General features: G+C 44.6%; 1 protein-coding gene across 1 annotated transcript in view; it reads right to left on the bottom strand.

Annotated features, from left to right (window-relative positions):
* Positions 1 to 14,659, bottom strand: part of LOC126473393 (phosphoacetylglucosamine mutase) — a 150,202-nt gene that overhangs the window by 125,522 nt on the left and 10,021 nt on the right. Inside the window, exon 2 of the mRNA XM_050100402.1 lies at positions 7,047 to 7,117. Coding sequence (XP_049956359.1) covers positions 7,047 to 7,117 — 71 coding nt within the window. The remainder of the gene's footprint in view (positions 1 to 7,046; positions 7,118 to 14,659) is intronic.

The following is a 14,659-nucleotide window of genomic DNA, read 5'->3' as shown; positions in this document are numbered from 1 at the left end:
ATGTTTGGACCTCAAGTGTAGGTGATAAAGGCAAGGACTCCAATTCAGATAGAAGGGATAGGATGCGAACTGCAATTATAAGCCCAGACCTGCGCTGCTGATGCGGGAGGTGAACCACAATAGGTGGGAAAAGGAGACGGTAATTTGGATGCGCAAGAGAACTATGAACATGTGCAACGTAACTGGCAAGCAGTTGTGCATGCCAGACCTGCAATGGAGAAACTCCAGCCTCCGCAAGGATGCTGCTCACTGGACTTGTCCTAAAAGCTCATGTCACTAGCCGAACGCCACAGTGGTGCACTGGGTCAAGTAGCACAACGCTGAGGGCTCCACCGAACCATACACGAGACACTTATAGTCAAGGTGGGATTTAACAAGGGCTCTGTTGGTTGGTTCGTTGGTTTAAAGGCAGAAGAAGGGACCAAGCTACGAGGTCATCGGTCCCTTGTTCCTAATAAAACAGTGCCACAAGTTTGAGAACAAAACGAACGAAACATATAACACAAAACGAAAAGAAAGGAAAAGCCTAAAGAACAAAGGGAAGGCAACAAACACTAAAAGGAACAAAAGAGGACAAAAAAACAACAGAGAGATGCTAGAAACAGAAGAGAGTAAAACGTGAAAGCAGGTTACAGTGGCTGGCCAACCACGAGAATGAAAAGCGAAAGCCAGCCACTCTGCAACACATTAAAACCTCCACCCTAAAAGCACTAGGGTGGAAGACACAGAGGGACAAAGAACATGCGCTAAAACCTTCATAGAAGTATAAAACCCACTCTCACGGATAAAACATAAAACTAAAGCTGCTGTGGAGGCATTGTCGCCCAACACTGAAGGCAGGGTGCTGGGAAAGTTAAAAGTCTGCCACAGAGTGGCTAAAAGTCGGCAGTCCAGCAAGAGGTGGGCAACTGTCATTTGGGAGCCACAGCGACACTGAGGTGCGTCCTCGCAACGGAGTAGGTATCCATGCATTAGCCACATATGGCCAACGCGGAGCCGGCAGAGGACAACTGATTCCCTGCGAGAAGCCCACATGGAAGACTTCCACACATTCACAGTCTCCTTAATGACAAGCAGTTTGTTATGCTTGCTGTTATGCCATTCCATCTCCCAAAGCCGGAAAACCCTGAGGTGTAAGACAGAACACAGGTCAGCTTAGGAGATGCCTATCTCCAGAAGCGGTTTCTGCATCACCTGTTTGGCCAGCCTCTCGGCAAGTTCGTTGCCAGGGATTCCAACGTGTCCTGGGGTCCACACAAACACCACGGAGCAGGGGGACAGTTTCGGGGCATTGGTGGACTCCTGAATGGACACTACCAGAGGGTGGCGAGGGTAGCACTGGTCGATAGCTTGTAAGCTGCTCAATGAGTCAGTACACAGTCGAAATGTCTGGCCAGGGTATGAGCGGATGTACTCAAGAGCACGACATACGGCCGCCAGCTCTGCAGTGAAAACACTGCAGCCAACTGGCAAGGAGTGCCACTCAATATGTCCTCCATGAACATAGGCAAAGCGTGCATGACAATCAGCCATTGAGCCGTTGGTGTAAACCACTTCAAAGCCCCGGAACCCGTCAAGAATTGAGAGGAAGTGACAGCGGAGAGCGGCGGGGTTAACGGAGTCCTTAGGGCCATGCAAAAGGTCCAGACGAAACTGCGGCTGAGGTGTACACCATGGAGGCGTATGTGAACGGGCCACAAGCAGAGGTGGTAAATGGAAGGACTCCAGCTTGGAGAGAAGGGACCGCACATGAACCGCAATCGTTAGCCCCGATCTGGGCCGCCAATGCTGGAGATGGACTGCCACAGGCGGGAAAAGAAGACGGTTATTCGGATGCGCAGGGGAACTATGAATGTGTGCTGCGTAGCTGGCGAGCAGTTGCACACATCTGATCTGTAGTGGAGGGACACCAGCCTCCACCAGTACGCTGGTCACCGGACTCATCCTAAAAGCTCCTGTCGTCAATCGAACCCCACAGTGGTGCACAGGGTCTAGTAAATGCAATGTTCAAGGCGCTGCTGAACCATAAACCACACTTCCATAGTCATTTTGGGTTTGGACAAGGGCTCTGTAGAGCTGCAGCAGTGTGCAGTGATCTGCACCCCAGTTGGTGTTGCTCAGGCAGCGGAGGGCATTGAGGTGCTGCCAGCACTTCCACTTAAGCTGACGAAGGTGAGGAAGCCAAGTCAACTGGGCATCGAAATCCAGTCCAAAAATCGATACGTCTCCATTATAGAGAGGGGATTGTCAGTAAGGTAAAGTTCTGGTTCCAGATGAATGGTACGATGCCAACAGCAGTGCTTAACATTTCATTCTGCGGCCGAAAACTGAAAGCCGTGGGCTATAGCCCATGACTGTGCCTTGTGGATGGCTCCCTGTAGGTGCCACACAGCAACACCAGTACTGGTGGAGCAGTACAAAATGCAGAATCGTCTGCATACAGAGAGGGTGAGACAGACAGTCCTACAGCTGCTGCTATACTGTTAATGGTCACCAGGAATAGAGATACACTCAATACAGAGCCCTGTGGGACCCCATTCTCCTGGATATGGGATATGGGGGGGAGAGACTATGGAAGGCACCAACTTGGACACGGAAAGTGCCATGTGACAGGAAATTCTGGATAAAATCGGGAGCTGGTATCTGTATAATGTGCCAAGGATATGATGTCCTCAGGTGGTGTCATAAGCTTTTCGTAAATCAAAAAATTTGGCAACAAGATGTTGGCGTCTGGCAAAAACTGTTCAGATGACAGACTCGAGGGACACAAGATTATTTGTGGTAGAACGACCCTGGTGGGAGCCACCCTGACATGGAGCCAGTAGGCCATGTGACTCCAGGACCCGACCCAATCCAACCACCGACACACCATACATTCCAGCAGCTTACAAAGAACGTTGGTGAGGCTGATGGGCCGATAGCTATCCACATCAAGCGGGTTTTTGCCAGGTTTGAGCACTGGTATGATGGTGCTCTCCTGCCAGTGTGATGGAAAGACGTCATAACACCAGATCCAGTTGAAGATCACAAGGAGATGTTGCTTGTAGTCAGATGAGAGATTTTTAATCGTCTGACCGTAGATCCGATCGGGCCCAGGAGCTGTGTTGGGGCAATGTGCAAGGGCACTGAGGTGCTCGCACTCTGTAAATGGGGAGTCATGGAGTTCACTGTGGCATGTAGTGAATGAGAGGACTTTCTCTTCCATGCGCCAATTGAGAGTGCAAAAGGCTGGGAGGTAATCTCCAACACAGAGGCGCGAGCAAAGTGCTCAGCAATTGTGTTTTCGTCAGTAGATAGCATGTCATTGATGTTAACATCTGTTGGGGTCCGGTACCCAAAAACTCATTTGATCTTTGCCCAGACTTAGGAAGGTGACCTATGGCACCCAATGGTCGACATGTATTCTCCCAACACTCCTGTTTCCGCCTTCTGATAAGCTAGCGAATGTGGGCACGGAGCTGTTTAAAGGCTATGAGGTGCTCCAGGGAAGGGTGCCACTTATGCCGCTGTAGAGCTCGCCAACACTCCTTAATTGTCTCTATGACTTCTGGCGACCACCAGGGGACTGACTTTCACTGGGGGAACCCTAAAGAACGAGGGATCACGTTTTCCACCACAGAAACAATCATTGTAGTTACCTGCTCAACCACCACATCGATGTTACTGTGTGAGGGAGATTCAGCAGTGACAGCAGAGGTGAAAGATTTCCAGTCCGCTTTGTTCAAGGCCCATCTGGGCAGGCGTCTGTGGGCCTGACGCCAGGGCAGTGACAGGAAGATGGGGAAGTGGTCACTACAGTACAGGTCGTCATGTGCTCTCCAGTGGATAGATGGGAGAAGGCCAGGACTGCAAACCGAGAGAGCAATGGCCGAATATGTGCCATGTGCCACACTGTAATGTGTGGCAGCCCCAGTACTTAAAAGTAGGAAAGATTTAGGGAGTTGATCAATTATTGCAGCCAATGCGTTCAGAGGTACTGCACCATCTGGAGGAAGATATATGTTTGCAGACAGTTATTTCCTGTGTCGTCCTTATCCTGACAGCCACAGCTTCGAGAGGTGTTTGAAGGGGCACAGGTTCACTACATAATGAGTTCAGGACATACACACAAATGCCACCTGACACTATTATAGTTGCTACAGTGCCTGTAATATCCCTTATAGCCATGATGGGCAGGGGTCCACATTGCAGTGGTGGTGCTGCGGCCACCAGAGGGTTCTGTTTCTTAGCAGACTACTACTTGTTTTGCTTGCTCTCTCACTTCTCGTAAGGGGCTTGCTGGGAATATTTCTCTGAAGCAGCTTCAGGCACAGAGGAAGACATTGAAGTTCTTCATCCAACAGCTTTTGGCTCCTTGAGCCACAGGCGAGTGTCCACCATGGCATTAGTGGAGACCTTGGAAGACAGGGCCTCAAGGGACCCCTTCTGCACAAAAAGAGTCAGAGGAGGCTGTTGATATTCCAGTAGGGGGGAGGGGACAGATGTCCCTTGTATTTGCGGAAGCCTTGCTCCCATAGTAGGTGCTTTGGGACCAACGGAGGAAGATTTGCCCCCTACCACCAAGAGGGCAGATATATTCTGGTGGTCCAGAGGGCCCACTATTCGTGGCACGGAGTGAGGAATCACTGGCACTTGGGACGGCGATGGTGATGGTGATGTAGCTGCAGCGTATGTCGATGTCAACAGAGTTGGGTGTAATCTTTCGAATTTATGTTTAGCCTCTGTGCAACTCAACTGGTCCAGGGTCTTGTAGTCCATAATTTTCTGCTCCTTTGGGAGTACTGGGCAGTCTGGCGAGCAAGGGGAGTGGTACTCTTGACAGTTGATGCTAGTGGGAGGTGGTGCACATGGAGTATCTGGGTGCAGTGGACATCCCCTGTAAAAGCACTGGGTGAAATGAACACCCTGCCCTTCTAAATTGGCGCGGAGCTTGTCGTCAGATTGCAAGAGGTCACAATGGAAAATAACCCCTGGACCATGTTGAGGCTTTTATGGGGAGTGACAGAAACAGGAATATCACCCAGCTTGTCACAGGCGAGTAACACTCGGGATTGGGCTGGGGATGCTGTCTGAATCAAGACTGCGCTGTTTCGCAGCTTGGACAGCACTGTCACTTCTCCAAACTTATCCTCAAGGTTTTCAACGAAAAATTGAGGCTTCGTCAGTAGAAAAAGAGTCCCCATCAGTTCTGCTACAGATTAAAACCTAGGTGAATATGGCTCTCTGCATTCTGTAGCTCTACATTCCTCCCATGGTGTAGCGATGGAGGGCAACGATTTAGGGTCATACCTGTCAACATTGTATTCTATCTTGCCCTTCTTAGAGACTGCTGGTGCCATACAGTCACCAGCAAGAGATGGCTTAGTCCCCTTCATTGCAGGTCATCCGCCCTGATGCCACCCACTCCGATCAGGGGCTCTCCCCCCTTGGGTGCCACCCAGCCACAGCAAAGGCCAACTGGCATGATGGCCGTTGCTGGGAGTCCTGATGCCCCAGGAAGACAGGCATCTACTCCTTGGCATATGTGGGGAGTTTACAGCTTAGGCATCAGCAGTGCGATCCCTGTGTTGTCAGGAGTCTACCACCAAATGGGTACAAGACGGCCCCACCACAACGGACTGGCTACCGTGCTGGATATTGGGTGCAGAGAAATCCAATATTGTCATGGAGCGAAAGAGGACAGGAGACAATGGAAGAAGATGACATACCCTGGAAAGTGTCCTCACCCAAATAGTTGAATCACAGGTGGAGATGCAAAGCCATGACAGAGATTCAGGAGATCAAATCTAAGGGCACTCATGCACCACGTAAGGCATCCTTCCCCATATGGCCTACACCTCTGTGGCAGGTCAAACCATAGAATCGGACCTGAACTCATAGGGCCAAAAAGTGTGAGACTCCTTTTAGTTGCCTCTTACGACAGGCAGGAATACCTCGGGCCTACTCTAACATGCAGGGGGGAATGGTAATGGTCCTATAATCCTTGGGTTACACACAAAGATACTAGAACATCTGCCATTTTTCCAGATTAAGAATGAAATGCTGAGTAAAAATCAACAGTTTTGTGTTACTTTCAAGATCATATAGCCTCTTAAATGGTTCGTTCTCATCGTTTGGTGACATTATATCAGGAAAGAAATCACCTTGGTTGCAAGTCAAAATATTTTATGTAAGAGTATTAGTGATGCCATGTCAGGAAAGAAATCATTTTGGTTGCAAACCAAAATATTTTTTGTGAAAGTTTATTACTTCTACGTAGCAAATAATTTTCAAAATCTGGAGAAAAGTCACTAGTCGTATCACTACTATTTATATCCCTCCTCAACTTGACATATGTAGAAAGCAACATGAGTCTTTCATTATTATTGCTTCTGAAATGCAAACTGATTTTTATAGAGACTTGTCAATGTTGAATAAAAACGATGTTGCAGAACTTTTTCACAAAGTTTCCTCTGCAATATCAAATCAAAATTGTGTATCTGTCTTTTGAGTGTTTTTAAAAATGAGCCTGACCTACCTTCTCTTCCATTCGAATACAAACAAGGACTCCCATCAGACTCATCAATCTTGGCTGATTTTTGACAATACCAATGTTTAACCATATGCCTTAAGCCTCCACAGCTATTCAACTAATAAATAAAACTTATTTTTAATATATATTTTTTTCTGAGAACTGCCATTAGCAAATAAGGAAACTTCATTTGCTTGGTTGTTTCTTTTCTTTCCCAGTTGTAAATGTCATTCACACATATGAAAAGAAAACTTCCTTCATTCCTCACAACCTCACAACTCAGTCTAAATCAGTACCAGGGAAGCTTTTGGTTCTCTCACCAAGGCCACAGCCAACATCGATCTTGTCCTCTTAAAAGTGTACTTATATATTCTGTGTGTGTGTAATTTTGAGATTTACTTACAATAACAAATTCAATACCACTGTAAGATAATCCAGGAAAAAAAATAAATAAAAACTTTAATATGGAAACTGCATGTTTCGACTGTACCATATCAGTGACCAACAGGTGAAAAATTTAAACTGATAATCTTACCTCCTTTTGTCTTTGATCTTAACACTGCTAATAATCCCATTCTGTACATCACATGGTCCAGGGTCTCGGCTCTAAAAAAAAATGAAAAATAAACAAAAAGCTTATGTGTGCTTGACAATCATTTAACTTGACAAAGGCTACTTTTCTGTATCAATAAGGAGATAAGAGAAAAGTAAAGAAACCACACAGAGGGGGCTTTTAGCACGAGCTCTAGCATTTATCAAATAAAAAATGAACAAAGCAACAGAGGAATATTTATATACAATAATGCTGGCAGCAGTAATGAAAAATCAGTTACAACTTAAGCTGATAAAACAGCATGTGAGAAGATTCAATAACAAAACCGCTTGCTGCGTGTCATACAGAGCACAGGGAATGAAAAATGGATTTCTCACTCCTCTTACCAACACCATACACAAAGTTGGAAGCTTTCATTTTACTCATCACAATGTCAAGATTTATGTTTACATGTGTGAATGTGCAGTATCCCATGGCACCACAGCCACCAATCACACACCTGTGTACTGAGGGTTGCCAAAGCTCTGGCCCGCTTACAATGCTGCTCCTACAGCTCAGATGAAAACAACCCGCAGCAACACACAAGTACACTCGGTTGTTGACAACCGAACCTCCAGCAACCACAACAGAGCCATACGGCATCAGTCTCACTGCCATCGTGGCACTACCTTACTCCTGTGAGTCACATGCCTTTACTGGTATCCTCCTCGCAGGGGAGTATTTAGGTCACAACCCGAGCTCTCTGCAGTCAGTTCACACTTCAAGCTTTATGTCGACCACACATGGTGGTCCCTCAATAGGAGTTCTTTCATTGAGAGCATTCTATACTCCTGGCTCTATGATGGTTGTGCCTGGTGGTTCATCAATCAGAGTTCTACCATTGAGCACCCTCTATACTCCATGCTCTACACTGGCTGCAACTTGTGGCCCTGCAATCGGAGCCCACTGTAGCGCATCACTTTGTGGGACTTTATTTCTGAACTCACCGCCCTATGAGACAATATCACCACAGGCTTCATTAAATATGTACATCTCTGCGCAATCTCTGTGACTACCTAGTAGGATGTTCCAGTGCAACAGTAGTGCTTACTTACTGGAATGTTCCAGTGCTCCAATGATTAACTATCAAACTGAACCCCATAGCGCCAATTGACACTGCAAGAAACAGTACAGTACTGATGACGATCACTGTTTGTTCCCTCACTGTCATACTGCAATAGTGAAGACGATAAATGTTTGCTTTAAGATTGTCCCACACTACCATGGCAACAAGGCTCACCATTTGCTCTCTCCTTGTCCAACTCCAATAGTGATAAGGATCATCATTTGCTCCCTCCTTGTCCCATTATAATATCAATGATGATCAAATCGACATTTGCACCCTCCTTGTCCCAACAATGGTAATGAGGATCAAAGATTGCAATGTTTAGTCAGTGTCTGCTGCACCAACTATTGAAGATTCGGCATTCTCATCTCCACTACAATGGCCATCAGGAGACTTGGCTTAGAGATTATGTCCCCACAGTGTGCATTATTTTTTGCTTTGAGCTTACTCAGAGTAACCTTCAATATCTGGGCACTATTTCAGTATGTTGCTGGTTTTTTCTGTATCACATGTGTGCTGTCAAAACCCGCTGCCTCTATTAAGTTACCTCCTTGGTAACTCCGATGCTTTCACATATGGCATTATTCAGTTCCTTCACTGAGGTACTGATCTTCTACCCCTGTCCTAAGCCCACTCGGAATTCAATATCTCTTATGCCAATTTTAATGCTCCAGTGCACAGTCTATATCTGTGGCATCTTCCTCACTGCCCATCCATCCTCTTCCTCCTCGCACTCTCAGTGTTCACTTGCACATAACAAATTTTCTGGTGGTCTCCATGCTGTTCCTCAACATCTTACACACTTTTTGGCATCCTCCACAGCACTCCTCAACACCTTCTGGCCTTCCTATTCTTATCTACATACTCAAAGCCTTCAGTGCACCTGCCACCTCATGGCCTTTCCCCACCTGTCGTGTGCAGTATCTTTCCAAATTTCCTCTAATCCACACTCACATGTGATTTCCTTCCCTTTTCTGTTCCTCCAGTGGCATCTTTTTGCAGCAATAGCCCTTTCCAGAACAGTCTCGCCAGACCCATCTGCACCGCTGCCAGACGCCATTGCCGCATGGCAGCATCGTCTTTGGCAGCAGCACTGCCTCTAGTGGCAGCAGCACTGCCTCCAGCATCACACTGCAGACTCTACACAATTCCAGTCTGGTATCGCAGGCCATCCACCTCTAGCTATGCCCGACCACAACCCATCTCATTGGGTCCCTTGCTGCACTACTACGCGGGGTCTCCATGTTTTTCCTGGCATCCTGCTATCCTTCCTCATAGACTGACAACCCCCCCTCATTCTCTTGCACAGTTTCCACACTAGCACCATGATGCACCATAGCCATGATGCACCAGCACCACACACCATTAGTCACAGATCCAATCAAGTCATTTGGCACAATTCCCCAGTACCACTCACTGGCTTCCGCCATTGCGAGCACCCATCCCCTCGACTGGCTCCTTCCTCCAGCAGCATCATCATCTTCAAGATGCTATTCTATCTCTTCCCTTGAGGGCAGGGAGAGGGGGGAGGGATAAGGAATGCTGTATTCCCTGGTGACACCGCCACAAACCACACATGGTTGAGTATTGCAGGATGCCTCAGCTTGTCCCACTAACAAGACTTCCTCTGTAGCTCAGACGAAAACAATCTGCAGCAACACACAAATAAATCACTTCATTTTGAATCGAGTCGTTTATAACTAAACATCCACCAGCTGCCATGGTACGGTGTGGCACTAGCCTTGCTGCCAGAGGCTTAAGAATTGCCCTAAACAGCACTGCCACTGTGGCAAGAATTTGTTTCCATGAGTCACTTGCCTCCATCATTATCCTTCTGCTATATGAGAATTCATGTCACCAACCAACTGTTCTGCGGGCATTTCACACTCCGGGCTTTACACCGAATGCACTTAGTAGTTTCTCAATTGGAGTTCTTTCACCAAGTGTGCTCTATGGTCTCGGCTCTATGCCGTCTGCGCCTAGAGCCTAGACGTCCATCAGTCAAGATTTTCTCCACTGAGTGTCCTCTGCGCTCTCTGCTCTAAATTAGTCATCCTTAACAGTCCATCAATTGGAGTCCACCACAGCTCATTGCTTTGCAGGACTTCATCTCAGACCTCACTGTCTCACTGGACATGTCCACATATGAAAAACTTTGTGCAATGTCAGTTATGAACTGCTAGGGCATTCCCGTGCAATGTCAGTGCTTACCTGCTAGGTCATTGCAGTGCTTCATCAGTTAACTATCAGACTGAATTGAGTAGTGTCAACTCACATTCTAGGATTCTGTTTATAGTATTTTGTTTATCACACTCAATAAAGTTCCACTGTTATCGGCTACTTGGGCACAACAATCATAATGTTTTGTTACCCTTGTAATGAACATTACAGAATGCAAATCTAAGAATTTTACTAAGAGCAGAAAGAAAGAAGATGTAGGATTATTATAAACAGCTAATTCGTAGACTACAGAAAATAGCCACAAAAGAATATGACAATATATAAGACTATTGTGGATCTGAAACACAGCAGCACACACAAAATTACAGGACATGTTGCAAGTATCTACAGTACATGGTACAATCACTGATTTTCTACATAACCACACTCACTCAATGTGTTCTTGAAGTATAAAATAATACTGATAGATATACCAGAAGAAGAAACCCGATCATATCACTGCAAGAGAAGGGAGCACTTCAGTTTGACCCACTGTGCAAAATACACATCTGCTTCAGCAGTACTGGCTTTGTCACACACGCATCCCTCTAAACCAATAAAAAATAAATAAAAAAAAAGGCTTGTAGTGTATCATTGTTCAGGAATAATATCATCCTATGAATGTGCTGCACTCATGCATGCATGCTCTCTCTCTCTCTCTCTCTCTCTCTCTCTCTCTCTCTCTCTCTCCCCTTCCCTCCCTCCCTCCCTTTGTGATTATTTTTGTCTGGAGTTAAGTTGGACGAGAGAATAATATCAAGTTCTGGAAACAGATAGTTCTGGCTAAGACAGGGAAGGTATTAAGAGAACTATAAACAGAAAAATGCCCCACAGACATCGCCCACTCAAAGCCAAGATGGGGCAGAAAAAGGCAAAGGTACAAAAAACATGAGGGTGAAACAATACAGGCACAGACAGGGATTCCACTGGACGAATTTCAGTTTTACCAAGAAATGCTGTGTGCGTAATACATAGTATAAAGGAGGATAAAAAGACATGAACCAAAGCTCTATTATCTCGAGCTACATCTACATCCATAATCTGGAAGCCACTGAAGTGCACGGCATGGGTACTTCAGATTGTACCACGCATTAGCAATTCATCCCATTCCATTTGCATATAGAGCACTGGCTATGCATGCATTTTTAACCTAAGTGTGTCTCAGCAGTCACTATGAAAGCAACACATGGGCAGTTGTCGTATATTACTAGATTCCTCACTTAACACTGGTTTTTGGTACATTGTTAAAATGGTTTTTGCAGGATAGTTGGTGTCATCTTCAAGCAACTACCAGTTCAGGTTATTCAGAGTTTCCATGACTCTCTACCTTGTGTCTAACAAACATGTTGTCATTCATGCTGAGTGATATACATTCAATGTCCCCAACTATACCTATTTGGTACGAGTCTCACACATTTGAAATATATTCTAGGATGGGTTGCATGAGTATTTGTCAGCAATTTCATTTCTGGGTGAAGTAACAGATTCCAAATGTGACTGATATTGCAGTCATGGGGTACTATGTTTTTGCATTTTGTAAAGTGCAGTGTTTTACATTTCTGAACATTTAAGCTGAATTGCAAATCTTTGTATCATTCTGAAATGTCATCAAAATGAATATCTCTATACCGTTTTCAGACACTGCTTCATTATAGATAACAGCATCATCTGCAAAATGTCTTAACATTGTGTGCCAGGTGACTATTGTACAATATATGCAGCAATGGTCCCAACACACTTTTCTGGGGCACACCTGAAGTTACTTCTACAACTCCCGATGACTCTCCAACAAAAGCGCATAATGAGAAATACATAGATGTTCATGATCATTCAGAGCACTTAAAGCTCAAACTATGTGTCTAATCCGCCCCCTCTTTTTCTTCTGGCAGCTTTAATGAGGGCAGAGGGTTATATTTGTTAATTTCAAGAAAGTGTATGACTCAATAAACTGAGGATCAGTATTTAATATTTTGGAAGAGTATGGAGAGGGTGACATATCCAGGAACCTAATAAAGAGATCTGCATGAACACTGCATCAAATGTGACATTCACAAAAAATATCTTAGGAGCATTTGAGATCAAGACTAGCAGACAAAGTGATGAATATTCTTCACTTCTCTTCAGCTGTGTTTTGGAAAATGTTATTGAAGACTGGCATGAAATACTGAGTCAACACACAGAGGATCAACTTTGGCTGGACCCAAAGCCAAAACAGTATATATTGACCATCTACATAGAAGTAACAACACCTAGTCAGAAATTAAAATGCTTCAGTGATACAAGGAAGCAGATGAAAGAGTAAGTCTACAGGTTTCCTTAAATATCACAACAACTATATTTCGAACTTCAATAATGGATCAAACTGAATGAATATTATCCAAAGATAAACTGAATGGGACAATAAAGTCAGATATATAGATGTACTGGTTCCAAAAAAAATGGGCTGGAGCAGGAAGCAATCAATAATAGGATATTAAATAAAATTAAACTGGGTCTATCATCTGACAAATAACTTATACAACATGAAGCACTTAGCACTTGAGTCAATATTAGAAAAGATAAGATATATAGGAAGTTTTCAAAACAATAGGAATCCACATATCAGAAACCTTGACTATGAGCACTAAGGGATCAATTGATTAAAAAGGAACACAAATCATTGAAAAAGTAATAATAAAATGAGGTTCCCAAATGGTTAAATGGAAAGATATAATTAAGACCCAATAAAGAATTGTACACAAAGACAGAACCAAAAACATCACTTAGAAAGAAACAAAACTGTTAGTTGGCACATATACAGAATGGACTGGCTTAATGAGACGACCTGGACTTCATAACCCCAAAGAAAAAAAAAAAATCTGTGATGTTTACAAAACCCTAAAGAGGATCCACAACAAACTAGTACACCAGGAAACAAAGCTGAGAAAAGGTTGTATTCAGAAACATCGTACAAAACTACCAACGAATTCAGAGTGTAACAAGAACCCAGAAAATAGAGTGGGACTCAGATGGAGGCATAAAATCACATTTGAAGGAGTGCAAGAGATATTGGCAGCATGTCTAAACCTGCAGGAGAAACAGATTTATTGCCACTGTTGCTGTTGTTGTTTCCAGTATGAAAACCAGTTTGATGCAGCTCTCCACACTAGTCTATCCGGTGCAAGTGTCTTCAACTTTGCATAACTACTGCAATCTACAGCCTCTTGAACCTAAAAGAAAGGTGACAGGAAAGCTGTCAATAATTACCAAGCTGTTCCACTGCTGACATCATTTTCCAAAGTTTTGGAGAAAGTGACCTATTCTAGAACAGTATCTAAGCCAAACAAAATAATATCCTCAGCAAATCACAATTTGGATTTCAGAAGAGTTGTTCCATTGAGAATACCATTTACATGTCCACTCATCAAATCTTACAAGAATTAAACAATAGAATAATGCTAGTTAGTGTTTTCTGTGTCCTATCTAAGGCATCTGACTGCACGAGTCACAGTATTCTCCTAGATAAACTGTAGTTTCATGGAATTGATGGATAATGTTGTATCTAACTAAAAGAATGCAGAAAGTTATACTTAGTAATTCAATCAATGTAATCAAGGGAGATTCTCTGCCTGGGGAGAAATCACATATGCAGTTTTCCAAGGCTCAGTCTTAGGTCCACCATTGTTCTTCATATATGTGAATGATCTTCCATCTAATATGAAACAAGCAGAGATAGTTCTTTTTGCAGAATACAGTAATCACCCCACTAATAATGTGCATACATGCAGCAACAGAAGAAATGGTAAACAATGTCCTTAACAGTGCCGTAGAGTGAACATAGGGAAAGACCAATAGAGGAAGAAAGTATGAGGATGGAGAAGAACAAAGGAAACAGGATCCTGGAGTTTTCAAATGTCCGTCTCCTTACAAAGGCTCGATACATTACTCCAAGAAGAGGGAGTGTGAAGGGGACGTAAGGGGAGAGGGGGGGGGGGGGAAGGATTGGGGATGAGGAGGGATGGGGAAGAGGGGTAGGGCAGCCCGGAAAGGAAGGAGAACTGCACTAGCTCGGGGCCCCATGCTCGCCACACACGCATCCACAAAAGTGTTGTGGATCCCCTGGGGGCTGAAAGTAGAGGAGTATTATAGTTTAGTGTAAAATGCACTCTCCTTCACGAAATGTAACACTTTGGTAGTGATTGTTCCATCATTTGCAAGCATCTGAGGTAGTAAGGTAGGCAAGCTGAGAGTGTGTCACAGAGTGGCCAGCAGAATGCACTCAACAAGAAGA

This window comes from Schistocerca serialis, chromosome 4 (genome assembly GCF_023864345.2).
Source record: "Schistocerca serialis cubense isolate TAMUIC-IGC-003099 chromosome 4, iqSchSeri2.2, whole genome shotgun sequence".
Taxonomy (NCBI): domain Eukaryota; kingdom Metazoa; phylum Arthropoda; class Insecta; order Orthoptera; family Acrididae; genus Schistocerca; species Schistocerca serialis.
This window is presented reverse-complemented; position numbering and strand designations above follow the sequence as displayed.